Here is a 14021-nt window from a genome sequence, read left to right as displayed (position 1 = left end):
AATGACATGGTTTGGGGAGTGACATGGGTCCTGGAGGAGAAGTGATGGCGGTGAGACACCACCAGAAAAGGGTGCACTGGCTAGCAGAGCTAATCCCCAAGACAGCCAGCCGGAGGCACCACAATGGTGAGTCGCACCCCATCACAGAGACTTAGGCTCCTAACTTAGGTATTACAATGTCGAGGGCAGCAGTGCCTAAATACCTTTAAAAATCTGAGCCAAAGTGCTTTGAAATTGCAGGGGCGGGGAGAGTATATGTGCAGCAACATTCTACGAAGTCTTTCTCTCCCTTAAAGTTATCACACAATTCACCTCTTAAGTTGCTTGTTTACAGACTCAAAAAATCTTCATGAGCTTATATACCGTATGAAACAAATCAGCTACTTGTGAAGAAGCCACATACATTTTCCTTCTCCTCAGATCATATGCCTACTAGCAATTTCCTGAAACAAGAAGTTGTTCTTTGAGTATTTTTCTACATGGACCCTGCTCTAGGTGGGCATGCGCTGTGTGTGTGATGATCAGATTATTTTGGCCAGCAGTGCTCATTGGGGCTGCCCCTTCAACCTGCATGTGCTCGCACCAATCCACATGAAGCCATAGTGGGTAAAGCAGGCCCAACCATCTCCTAGTTCCTCTTATCACCCATGGCAGCGAGACTGAATTCAGCAGTGTTGGTCTGCCAAACCATAACTCCCTCAATTAATGTTAGGATTAGTTTAGTACTTAACATTTTATTTGCCCATTGGGCCAAAAAATAAGTTAGAAACTATGAGGATACTTGGTATGAAAGCATTAATGTCATGGCCAAGACAAAGTCTTTAGACTTTAAGTCCTGCCCTTCTTGTGAGGTGGCCACTCCCAAAATGATGGCCATTCTAAATGACTTTTTGCCTTAGAGAAGGCCACCTACTTCACAAGTGCTCCATCTGTAGATCTTTCTCTGAATGGATGCAGAAAGCCTGAGATGCTGCCTGAAATTGATTATTCCAGTAGAAATTATGAAGAGAATCTCTGACTCAGAGAATTGTGAGTTGAAAAATGGTTTAATTGCTCTTAAACCACATTCAGCTAGTTCTCTGGTAAACTCAGACACTATCCCTAGCACCCAGGGGACGACAGCTACCAAAAGACCTCAGACCTCATCTAGAGTTCATGATCGATCAATTGAGGTTTCCACAGGTGAGTCAGTTGTTCCTGCTGACCATGGTCAAAAACAACAACTGTACCAATCACCTTCCCTGGTACAATCAAAGAGTAGGCTGAGGAGTCCTTCTGTTTCCGATTTGGCCACAGTTCCTCCTTCAAAGCCTGACCCCCCAATGCTGATCAAATCTACTGTCTGATGCATGCTCCTCGGCTCTGGCCTCATGTCAGTTGAGCTCCATAATCAGCCCATCTAATCTGTACAGATTATATTGGTTTCATCCATGCTGACAATGTCAGATCACAATTGAGGACCTTTCATGTGAAAGTCATGATCTAGATAAAGAGTTCCACTCTTTTTGAAAGGCTATAGAAAGACACTTTGGCCCCTACAGTATAGTCCAGAGGAGGAGGCATGTTACACCTCAAATTTTTTCCAGGCTAAGGTTAACTTCTCTTACTGTTATCAACAGGAGTCCTCAGAGCTTCCCAAGAAAAGATCTCACTGTCAGTGAAGGAGAAGCTCAACCTTATCTTCTGTTAGAACCCACACATCACCATCTCTGAGACAAGAAATAGATTCTACGGTCAAGAGTCCTGGACTGATCTATACAGATCTGTTCACCCTGTTACTCTCTCACACACACCCTGCCCCTGCACACCTGTCCCTTATCAACCTCCTTTATTTCTTTTTGTAGGATGGTACTGTACTAGAATTAAGGATTGCAGGATCCTGGAAGTTATCAAACAGGGTTATTTGGTCCAGTTTCAGGCCTTGCCCACCCATCCCCATTCATTTTTTAGAGATTCCTCTTACAAGAAACAAGAGAGAGTCATTCTCCTACTGCTCGGTGCAGAAGTTTGTATTGCCATTCTGAAAAGGAAAGGAGGATGACATCTCCAACTCAACAAATTCATTTATCACTTTGGGCTCAGGATGGTCACTCTGGCTTCTATAATTCCCTCCCTAAAACCTCAGGATTGGTTTATGACTTTTGATCAGCAAACTGCATATTTTTTATGTATGCCTTCCCCTGTATTGCAGCATTCTTTAGCTTGGGATTCGATATTGGTGAAAGGAATGAGAAGTGATTGAGTTTGCTCTACCCTTTATGTTCTTGGGTGGGGGACATGAGGATGTGAAGGGTGCAGCCGCAGTCCCAGTGGAGATTGCTGGCCAAAAGAATCTGATCTTTCATGCTCCTGTGGGATCTATGTGGACAAAACATCTTGAAACAACAGGCATTGAAATGTAAGTAACTGTTCTGTATTTTGATTTCTCTTTTTAAATACAAGTGCTTATAGTATTAACATACCATTGCTAAAATACACAATAGGCTGTTAAGGAGCACTAGATCTTTTTCTAAGCACCACCACTTGCTGAATAATTTGATTGAACATGGTAGACACTAGAATTATTTATTAGGCCTTTTCCATTCTCATTAAGCATGGAACGTGAATAATGGAAGCACTACCTGCTGAAGGTCCACTCTTTCAACTGTGGTTTTCATTAGACCTTCTGAAACCTCCTTAGAAGTTGTACATGAAAATTTAGGAGTATGTTTTAAAAGCATTGCATAGGGAATTTCCTATGTTACACCAGTGAAGAAACACATAGTTAAATCTTCATGAACTTCTTTGAAAACGTACCTTAAAATACAGTCATTAGATTATCTGTCTGGATCACGAATTTCTTTTTATCCAAATTCCTGCAAACTTCTGCATAAGTATTTTTTGTATCAATTTGATGACTTTTCCTCTTCCACTCAGATGATAAATTGCTGAATTTCCACTGTATTTCACGTGCATTGTGTGTTAAAATAGAAGCAGTAACATCTTCCCATCATGATGTAGGAATTTTGATGTCATCAGGCAGTGGACTGGGCCATTTTAAGTGACTAATCTGTTGACTAATCCTAGGGAACCAAGTATTTAAGACTCTTAGACATAAAATTTAAACAAAACATCCTAAATGCCAGTATTGCTAATGCCGACTGGATTAAAGAAAAGATTTTGTAGACTATAATTCACTTAGAAATATTTTATTTAATAATATATGGGCTAAATCTTTTGGGCAAAACTCTCATTGACTGACTTCAATGAGAGTGCTGGCTGAGTCAGGACTGCAGGATGGAGACCTCAACTGGCATTGTCAGTAAGAAAATGTTAATGAATTTAGTCTTCAATATTTGATAAAAAGAGAGGGGTGTTGCTTACTATTCATGTAAAAACTCAATGTGCTTAAAGTTAACTTTATTTACAGAAACCACAGAAACCAAGTTTGACTCTGCTAATGAACTCTTCCCAGCAATTCAAGAAAAACAGTAAGCAATTGGGGGCGGCAGGGGGAATCTCCTTTACTACATTATATGTTGATAGGAAATTGTAGATTTATTATGTATTTTACTTCCTCTTTTAAGTATATTTAATCTTTGGTTTTTTTACTGTAGTAGGTGAGAAAAGTAGCATTATGAGAACAGAACATATAGCCATTTCACAGCAAAATAAATCTGATTGTGAAGCTGAAGATGTCATTGAATCCCCTCCTAAGCCTTTTTCCCAAGTCAAGTCCTACCCTCGACCTGTCCATCCCTCACCTGGCTCCTTTTCAAAACCTTCCCAGATGACTCCTCCTCTCCTGGGGTTTAAAAAGGTAAATTTTTGTTTGTGCAATTAATTTGTTGGTTCCTATGTTGTGTTTTTCTTTTTCAAATTCATCTATGATTTTATGAAGATGGCGAGGATATTAGAATTGGAAGTCCTCAGTCATCAAGGCAAAACCTCAAACAAGTAACCAGAAATCACACAAATTTGAATAAAAAAGAATGTAAAGAACTGACAAATGAAGATATTTCAGAAGCAAGCGAACAGGAGAAAGGAGAATTAGAGGAAGAAGAAGAGGAGGAAGATGATGAGGAAGAATTTAGTCAGGAAGAAAAGGAGGATGAAGATACAGAAGATGAAGAAGGAAGTCAAGATGATTACACAGAAGATGAGGAAGAGGAATATGTTGGAAAATTGGAGCATAAGCGTGATCAAGAGTTAGAAATCTTTAACAATGCTGTTAAATCTGAAAGGGAAGTTAAAAGTGGAAGCAAAAATATACACTATGGTGGTAGTCATGAAACATGTGAAGAGAAAGATCAGGAAATGCAGGAATCTGTTGATATTCCTGTGTCTTTTATAGCTGGACATTATGAAGGTTTAAAGGAAAATATAACTGCCATATCATCTAAGATGGTAAATAATGAAGTACCTTATGATTCATCAAAAAAAGATGATGGTAGTGAACATGAAGAAATTAATGAATTTCAGAATACAAATGAATTGTTACATACCGATGGAAATGAGAAAATCAGATGTAAGAACTGCTCTTCTTTTGAAGGTTCTGAAATGACAGCCTGGAAAAAAGGTGCATCTCCATCTGTCTTAAATAGTTGTTATATTAAGGAGGAAAACCCAAATATAGTAGATGATATCTTTGAAAGTGATGATGATCCTTGGTCAGAGACAGAAAATCCAAGGTGTGAGAACAGAAGACAGGACTCAGAGAAGCTTAGATTTGTAGGTGATCAAAATGCTGGAAAGGAGCAATGCAAGAATTCCAAGGAATTGGGTAATACAGTCTGTGAAACACTGGAACCAGAAAGTGAGAATTTGCCTGTAAATAGCGGTGATGAAAATCTAAAAGAAGCGTTTCAACCAAGCATCAAAGTAAGTAAAAAGGGACAAACCCAATAACAAGGATTTTTACACAGGTAAAGCAGAAGATAAGACACAAGGTACTTGTATTGTAACTGAATGGTTTGAATATAGTTAAATGAAAAACCTTTATACAAGATTGATAACAAGAATCATGTAACTCAAATTTAATCTGATCTTCAGCATTGAATAAAGAAATGACTGACCATAAACTTGTTTCCAATAAAGCAGAGTTTTCATGCATTAGTTAGGATAGTAATGAGCAGCATTTTTTTTATTCCAAATGTGGTTATGATGCTATAGAAGGATGAATTTTAGACTCATTGTTCTGAAGTCAGTATAATTTGTGGCCTAAAGAATGATGCATAAAATAAATAGGGTATTATCTGCAAGAGTAATTGGGCTCTGACAAAATCCAAATGTGTTACGAAAAGTAAATTGAACTATAACAGCATAAACTGAATTTTTTTTAATTTACTTTTTTTTTTAATACAAAAAATGAGTAAAAGAAGGTGGTTGGAATATAAAGTCACATTTAGAATCAGAAGGTTAGTTGCGCACCTCTGGGACAATACAGATAAAGCCCATTGTTAAGTGTGTGAGATCTGGGAATAAAAGCATTCTTGGTTGAGGTGATCAAATAAGGAATGAAATTCCAGAGGAGATTAGGTGAATCTGACCATCTTTAGAAAATGCTGCAAGAACTTTTCACCATAGCAAAATGATACTCTCAACATTGATACCTTCATCCAAACAAATTTGTCCCCATCCAAAAAAACAAAACAAAACCCACCTAAAACAAATGAATCATCCACCCAACTAAACAAACCCCATACCCAAGCAGAGTTTTTTGCCTCAAAAAGTGACTCTGCTATTACTGTTGATTTAATGTAGCAGGCACTCAGACACTACAATGATGAGTGGGAGTATAACATCTTAAAATAGAAAATAATTTGGTTTTGTTTAGTATTTTTCTTTGGGAAGATATTTTTCATTCAATCTCTTTCCACTAGGAAGAATCATCAGAGGAGGAAGATGACATAGAACAACCACAAATTTCAAATGTTGGAGATAAAAATTTGATTTGTAGTGGCAACCGTGAAGCACAGAATCCCTCAGAAGATACTCCTATTAGGAAAGGTAAATTAGTAAATAGTAACCCAAATGTTTTTCTTAGATTAGTTTACTGTGTAAGAGTACTAAGAAAAGATCATAATTTGCTGCCTCTGGTATTGTGAACCATGAGATGTTTTTCACTTGCCCTGGTACACTTTCAGGGAATGACTCAGCTGATAAATCACTTTGTTCCTTTGTTTCTGAAGGACTCCAAGGAGTACAAGACATACATTACACTTGAAGCACTTACACCTGTCTTGAAGCATTTATAATCTAAAAAAGGCATAAAGTAGATTGGACATATTGTAAAGCACAGAAATAGGAATAATTCAGATTTTTTATAGCCTACATTTTTAAATTAAGTCACCTCACAGATATGTCTAAAATGACATTGGTGAGTTGACGACAACAATCAGAAGAGAGGGTGAATGTTACATCCAACCCTTTAGTTGAAGTTGTATTTCTACAAATTATCTAATTTCACAACCTTCAGTTGCTTTTAGATGATCAGATAGCAGCAGTGGCTAGTACTGATGTTATTTTTCTTCTGTGTCTGGCAGGTAGGGTTCAAATCTATTTTTTGATGGGATGTAGCTTCCATCACCGTGCCTTTGTAACTTTTGAGTACTGCAACACACTCCAAATCATGCTACACCTTAAAACCATTTGTAAACTGTGGCTAGTACAGAATACATTTAGGTGGAGCTACTCAGTGGCAGCATGTAACACCAGTGCTCTATAAAAATCCTTATTCAATTGAATCTTCTATACCAGTTCAGATATTTGTTAAAGTTCCTCCCAACCAGCAGATGCAGCCAGAACACTGAATTTTGAGGATGTCATCATGCCTTCACAAATAAGGATTTAGGTATTTCTCAGGGTATGTCTACACTACAGCTGCTCAGCTACAGCACTGCATGTGTGCCAGCGTAGCACCGTAGTATAGATGCTTCCTGTATCAGCGTAGGAGTTGTTTCATCAGTGTAGGTAACCAACCTCCGTGAGAGGCTGTAATGAAATCGATGGAAGAATTCTTCTGTTGATTTAGCCATATTTGCACCCGGGTTTAGGTCAATTTAAGGGCTGCACTTAAGTTGCAAAATACTTCACAGCCCTGAAGGACATAGCTAAGTCAATGTAAGTTTTAAGTCTAGACCAGGCCTTAGCCTTCAGTTTCTTTCTTCAGCGGGTATGGCAGGTGTTTAGCAGGCTCCCACTGGAGGAGGGAAGAAAGATGGAGTCCTAAAGAAAACAGAGTGACACACTGTGGTGTGCAGCTACCTTAGCAGCACATGTGAATTATCTGTATACAGATTGAGATAAATTATGTATGCCTATTGGCTATTTTATGAATACAGGGTTTATCAGATAGAGAACAAACTAATGTGAAATGTTTATAAGAGAAAAGTAAAATTTCATATTTGTTTTATTCTGTGGATACAATGTCAGTATTAGGATTGGAAGAGGAGGAGGATACAGAATCACCCTGGGATTCAGAGGTACTTTCCATTAATATGGCTATTATGATCCCACCAATTGTATTCGATTCACTACCTCTCAAGAGTTTACTTTTATTGCATTTCTGACTTCTTCGCTGCTTAATGGATCATAGGGCTTGATGCTGTGGTTTTGAAGTACTTATGCTATATTAGGGGCTGATTAGTTAAGACTGCTAATAACCTAGGTCTCCTGGCAGTGACCCCCTTCCCCCCCCCCCCCCCGATTCAATTAGTATTTCTAGCATCATATTGAATTATTAAAGAGTTTAGTTGTTTTAAATGTTTTTGAAAGTTAAAAATATTAGGTATTTAAATCTTTTTTTTATTTTATTTTAAAAAAGACAATGAAATCTTGGCCCCATTTAAGTCAACAGTAAAACTCTCATTGAATGGATTTGGGGCCAGGTTTTCACCCTTTATCTGATCTGCAAGCATTGCCTCTATAAATCCCCTCTTAAGCTGATGCACATTATGAAAAAGCTGTAACCATTGGAGCTGCACATAAACCCTAGCTATGGTCTCTTGCCTCTCCCATATCCAGAGGATAGCCCCAGTTGCTACTCAGTTCTTGCAGACTGCTTTAGGAAGAAAGGAGAATGTAGTGGTGTTTTATCACATTAGTCTCCTTTTGAGAGCATTTAACTTTTATCCTTTTAAAATGTTAATCTTAAAGTTTTAGGATAGTTAGTGTTAGTGTTTGTCAACTTTTTGGCCTTGTTGGACTTTGTTTCTGCAGTCCTCCTCATAGCATTCCCTGTGCAACTGTGGGCCTATTGATTATCGTAGGGTGTATGCACAATTCCTATAGACTTGTGTGCTGAGGACATGAACATCACCTGCACCTACAGTATAGAGATACAAACAAACAATCATTGTAAAGAACTGCAATTATTATTCAAGCAGTCGTTTTTTTTTTCATTTTCTTGATTTGTTATCTTATTTCCCTACTTCATGTTACCAGTTCTTCTGTGTTTATCAAGGCTGGTTCAGACATCTTAGTTGACAGAAATTTTAACTAGCATTATATTAACACTTTAATTGAAAATATTCATAAGTATTACGATTTTTAAATAGTCTATATTATGACATTCCTTTTCCAAAGCTTTTTCAGAGATATATGAGTACTATGTATAGTGGCAGGTTTCAGAGTAACAGCCGTGTTAGTCTGTATTCGCAAAAAGAAAAGGAGTACTTGTGGCACCTTAGAGACTAACCAATTTATTTGAGCATGAGCTTTCGTGAGCTACAGCTCACTTCATCAGATGCATACCGTGGAAACTGCAGCAGCCTTTATATATACACAGAGAATATGAAACAATACCTCCTCCCACCCCACTGTCCTGCTGGTAATAGCTTATATAAAGTCTGCTGCAGTTTCCACGGTATGCATCCGATGAAGTGAGCTGTAGCTCACGAAAGCTCATGCTCAAATAAATTGGTTAGTCTCTAAGGTGCCACAAGTACTCCTTTTCTTTTTATGTATAGTGGGTAGAACGCAAAAGTATTTGGTTGTAAATCATTGCTGATACCCAACAACTAAAAATATTTATACTTTTTCTGTAGAAAGCAATTAAAAATGAATTGTATCCAGGTTATCATGCATATTTTTAATTAACCAGTGTGCTTCTGAAAGCCCAAGAAAACTACCAGTCAACCTGTTAATTTCATCTGCTGTCAGAACTGAAACACACATGCAGAGTATTTTTGAGGAACCAAATGAAGGTAATTTTATCATTGTATTGTTATCCATACTTCATGAGCTTTTATAGAATAAGCTTAATTTTCTATGTATTCCTTAGGAATTCTTCAAAAAAAGGAGGGGGTGGTTCTCTCAGTGGCAATAGAAAACTGTTTGTTAATTGTCATTATTAATAGATTTGGGTTTTTTTATTCTTAATAGGAGCAGAAAATGCTTTGACATTAATTCAGGAGGTGATCCATTTCAGAGGAACTCTGGTAGTTTGTATGTCCTTGGCCATTGACTAGCAGCTAAAATGGATAGTAATTGGAATGATACTCTCCTTAGTAGTTCAAACTCTGTTTTCACTAGACTTGTAAATGTTCTTCAAAATCTTGACAAGGTTCATTCTTTTTATTTGTATAGAAAGTTTTTTCTGACAGAAAAGATGGTATGCAAGATTTTTTTATGATCAAAAAGTGTTATGATTTGCTGCTGTTATATTTATTTCCTCTCTGTAGTTTTATTGGCCCAGGAGGTTTAGCCTAGGAAAGTTATAAAGAGATGGGGAGGTTTTGGCTTGATAGAATGTCTGACTCTGAATGACCTGAGATCATCCTTTGTGAATTACTTCAGGACCTCATAATCTCCATCCTGAGAGTGAGAAACCTTAAGGGGGAAGGAAGATTTGGGTGAACTCCCAGAGGCAAAGACAGAGTATTTTATTTGCTTAGCATCTGTGTGTCTCATAAATGGTACTCTCAGTGCCCAGCTATTTTGGATCCATTACATTTATATTTTCAAATATTCCACTTTCCAGAGCTTAACAGATGGTTCTAGATAGAAAGGAGTGAATGAAGTAGATAATTTTCTTGGAAATATATGATTTTTTTCATTTTCTGAATTCAGACTTTATCTATGAATACTAATTTATTTTTGAGTCCAGAAAGGGTAGTACTTGGCATCTGAGAAGTCTAGTTTTCTTAACTGTTCAAATGGCAAATGGGAAGTCTGTAGTTGTATCCCTTTTGTGTGCCAAATAATCTTTCTATAAATCACTGTAAAAGATTATTGCTCTATTCAATATTAAAAAAGAATAACAATACGAACCTTGCACAAAATAATGGTTAATAGTTACAGATGTCTTTTGATTGTTCAAGACATTTGACACCTCACATCTTGATTAGCATATTTGTGCAATACTTAATGCTACCTTAGTGGCCACTTTGTTTCAGTTTATGCAGAATTTGGTAGTCTGCATGGTTAGTGGAGCAGGTCCAGCTGGACCCATCATCCTTATTCTTCATTCATTCCAGTGGTTTTGGCTGCAATTAATATTATGTGTCAGTATGTAAAGCCCTACCTGGCTTAGAGCTGGACAATTTTGGACATATCAGACCAGATTTTCTTGAGTGCTGGGGCCCTTTGGCACTGCTTAGGCACATAAAGGTGCTGTAATCTGGCCACAAATTCTCAACAGAGGGACCATGGGAGGAACTCTCTGTTGGGTGTAACTTTGCCAGATCCAGGTCTGTGCCTTTTCTCCGTGCCCCATCTGGTATAGAGTTCCAATCTGCTATGGCAGGGGTTCTCAAACTTTTGTATTGGTGACCCCTTTCACACAGAAAACCTGTGAATGCAACCCTCCTTATAAATTAAAAAAAAATTGATATATTTAACACTATTATAAATGCTGGAGGCGAAGCGGGATTTGGGGTGGAGGCTGACAGTTCATGACCCCCCATGTAGTAACCTCGCGACCTCCTGAGGGGTCATGACCCCCAGTTTGAGAACCCCTGTGCTCTGCCAATCCACTATTAAGAATCAAGCCTCTTCTCGTTCTCTGTGCACCAACAAAATGTCTGAGATACCTGATGCACTTTTGCTTCCTGTCCCCAGAAGCGTGCTCTTGACACCTGGAAGAAACTGTTCTCATTTGAAAGTTCTGGGCTATGGAACTTGCTACTTCTGCTGGTTAGCCAGAGTTCAAATCTGTTAGCCTGTAGAGCAAAGACTGACTCTTTTCAACCCAGCATCTGCCTGATTCTCTAAACTTTGTTGGCAGTATCTGTCCTCTTTTGAATTTCTTGACTTTTCCTGGTGGGTGAACGTTGAACACAAAAGGGTAATACTTCCTCCTTTTGTAGCTACTTTTATATTGATCTCTCTCTTTGTTTTGCCTGGTAATGGATAAAATGTTATTTAATAAAATAATACATAAACCTTAATATTTAAAATAATAAACTTTCTGCATGGTGCTCTGTGACTACGTGCTTATGAGGAGGGCAAGAACGTTCTACTGCTAAGACAGCATGTTTCTTCCTATTTTTGTCTTTAAAGAATTCACTCTTATTGGAACATGATGAACATATTGACACAATTAAATGAAAATTTCATATCATATGTCATTAAGTTGTAGCCAAAACTTTTCCATCTTTTTGAAGGCTTGAAATCCTGTACTGCAGGGTTGCTTTGGGGAAGTCTTGCATTCCCTTTACTTTGGTATGATTCTGCTAAACTAAATAAAATGTTTTTTAAAAAGATCAAAAGACAATTGTGGAAATACATGAGAAAGATTACCGTATCACTGGACAGCAGTTTTGTTGAGATGAAGTAATAGTTGCTTATAAGAACACTTGAATGTTGGTAGTATTAAAATTGTGCTGTACATGCTTTCTAACATTTTATATTCCTCGTTGCAAAAGAGAATCGAGAAACTATATGATGACTAAGGTAGAGGCTACAAGAAGTGTAGATAGGCCAGTAGATCACATGGGTATGGAAATGATTTTATGCTAGACAAAAGTTGAAGCTGTTATTGAGAATTGTATTAAAAGTGGACAATACAGCCAAACAGAAGAGTTGTTTCTGTAAGTTCCTGGTAATCAAAGCACACTGATCTGTAGATCACTAAACTGAGATAACATCATTTAGAGGTCTCTGTGTTGAGAATTTGTTGCCAGATAACTGAACTGAGATGACATCTGTACTTGCATATAACTCTCCTCTGACTCCTCCCATCTACAGAAAATAGAGATTCTTCAACACACAAACACTTGTGGGATAATCATAATAATTGTACTGTTGCACTGCTTTATAACATATTAAACTACTCCATTCCACTTTGGCTTTTGTAACTTTCCACTCAGGGAATGGATTATTGCCTTCTAAGAAAGAATAAAGGTTTTATTTTTGTACTGTTGATCAGCATGGCCTTATTACTTCACATGAATTACTCTAGCTTGGTCACTTGAAATCTGAGATGCATGATTGAACAATCTTGAGTTTCTATAATACTAACGTGCTGGTTGCTATGATATATTTAGCCTAACTAAAAATAAGTCTTGTGAAATTAAAACAATGGTTGCAAATAGTCAATACATAGTTGTCACACAAGGTACTAATTTTGCATGAAGTTGATAACTATTACACTTCAGGATTTTAAAAGACACTAGATAATACTTTTTCCTCCTCTTTTTAGGATTTTGTGAAAAAAATCTTGATTCACAGGTAAGTGTCATTTATGCTAAGAATTTGTCTTACTAATTAAAGAATATATCATTATTTTGAATTTTATTTAATTTTTGTGTGTTGGATTGTCTATAATAGCCAAAGACCACTCAAGCAATTTTAGAAACAAATGACACCTCTTCTTGTCCTGCAAAGGGAATCGAGATTGGCAAAAGGCAAAAGTCAGGTAATATTCACTACATCAAATTTTGATGTGGGATTGGGCATCTTCATTAACAAATATTTATCTTCAACATTGCTTATTTTTTTTCTTTTGAAGATTTAATGGAAGAACTTGGTTTAGATGATGCAGATGATATTGAAGGTATTTATATGTTTTTTGTCCTTTTTTTTTTACTAACATGTTTTAATTGCAATTTATACAAAAAATGATTTACAGTCAATGTATAAAACTTCCATATTTAATTTGTTAGTATTCTTTGCTTTTAACATGCCTTGTGACATTTGCTAATTCTTTCTTGAAGAACACACAATAACTGATCCAAAAATACAGCCCCAGTTTGAGATCCTAAATCTTGTATAGAGAAAATGTGGACTTAAAGGATTTTTAAGTTTGGTTTAATTTACATTGATTTGTAATGTGTCTTTTTTTCTTTTATTTATCAGCCAAGAGCTGAATTCAGGGTTCTGTGTTCCCGCTGCAAAAATTAGGTGTTAAGCATATCAACTGAAATGGGGGAATACAAAACCTTGGATTCAGTTCTAGGCAGGTCAGTAAAAGAGAGAACTTTCATGTATTTTGAAATGCATTGTAAATAAAGTGTATATAGCGTACATGTAGTCTGTTTATGATTTAGGATCTCAAATTCTTTTTGTTTTTAAAAAGGAAAGGTACTTCAGTTCTCCCCACTTCGAATTCAATGGAGACTAAGCTTCTTTTTAGAGAAATTTGTAAATGTATGCTTGTAGTTTGAAAGCAGAACATGTGTTAAAAGCATGAGCTTCCATTTTTCTCATCTTTTTGCAGCATGTGCTTTTTTGGAAGAAGCTGAAAGAGTTGGATATTTTATTATTTGTATTACAGTAGCACTAGTAATAGACCAGGATCCCATTATGTTACAAATGCAGAACAAACAGATAGGCAGTTAGAGGCATATTTTTGTTGGCTCTTACTGTTCATCTGCTCAATGTTTTCCAGTAAGTTCCATGACACCTTATTCTCTTCAGTTTAACATTATCTCAAGAGTCAGACTTGAGAGAAATATTCACAGATATTTCTTTGTTTCAAAGCAGCTTTAAGCAGAGTTCATGCACATGGAGATGGTCTCATGTCACTAGTGGCTAGATGTTTCCAGTGTCCAAGGGGCCTAGGAGCACCTATTTCATTACTCTGTAAATCTGTGGGGGAA

General features: G+C 37.0%; 1 protein-coding gene across 11 annotated transcripts in view; it reads left to right on the top strand.

The window, feature by feature from the left end:
• Window positions 1-14021, top strand: part of ANKRD26 (ankyrin repeat domain containing 26) — a 195351-nt gene that overhangs the window by 47083 nt on the left and 134247 nt on the right. For 10 of the 11 annotated variants that reach the window (XM_048836164.2, XM_048836169.2, XM_048836165.2 and 7 more), the window contains 8 exons: window positions 3410-3470; window positions 3881-4860; window positions 5862-5988; window positions 7414-7463; window positions 9083-9185; window positions 12623-12651; window positions 12751-12838; window positions 12932-12976. In XM_048836164.2, coding sequence (XP_048692121.2) covers window positions 3410-3470; window positions 3881-4860; window positions 5862-5988; window positions 7414-7463; window positions 9083-9185; window positions 12623-12651; window positions 12751-12838; window positions 12932-12976 — 1483 coding nt within the window. Of the gene's footprint in view, window positions 1-3409; window positions 3471-3596; window positions 3800-3880; window positions 4861-5861; window positions 5989-7413; window positions 7464-9082; window positions 9186-12622; window positions 12652-12750; window positions 12839-12931; window positions 12977-14021 lie in introns of all 11 variants that reach the window. The other variant, XM_048836168.2, reaches the window with a different exon arrangement.

This window comes from Caretta caretta, chromosome 1 (assembly GCF_965140235.1).
Source record: "Caretta caretta isolate rCarCar2 chromosome 1, rCarCar1.hap1, whole genome shotgun sequence".
Lineage (NCBI taxonomy): Eukaryota > Metazoa > Chordata > Testudines > Cheloniidae > Caretta > Caretta caretta.
Note: the sequence above shows the minus strand (reverse complement) of the source record. Positions and strands in the feature narration are given on the sequence as shown.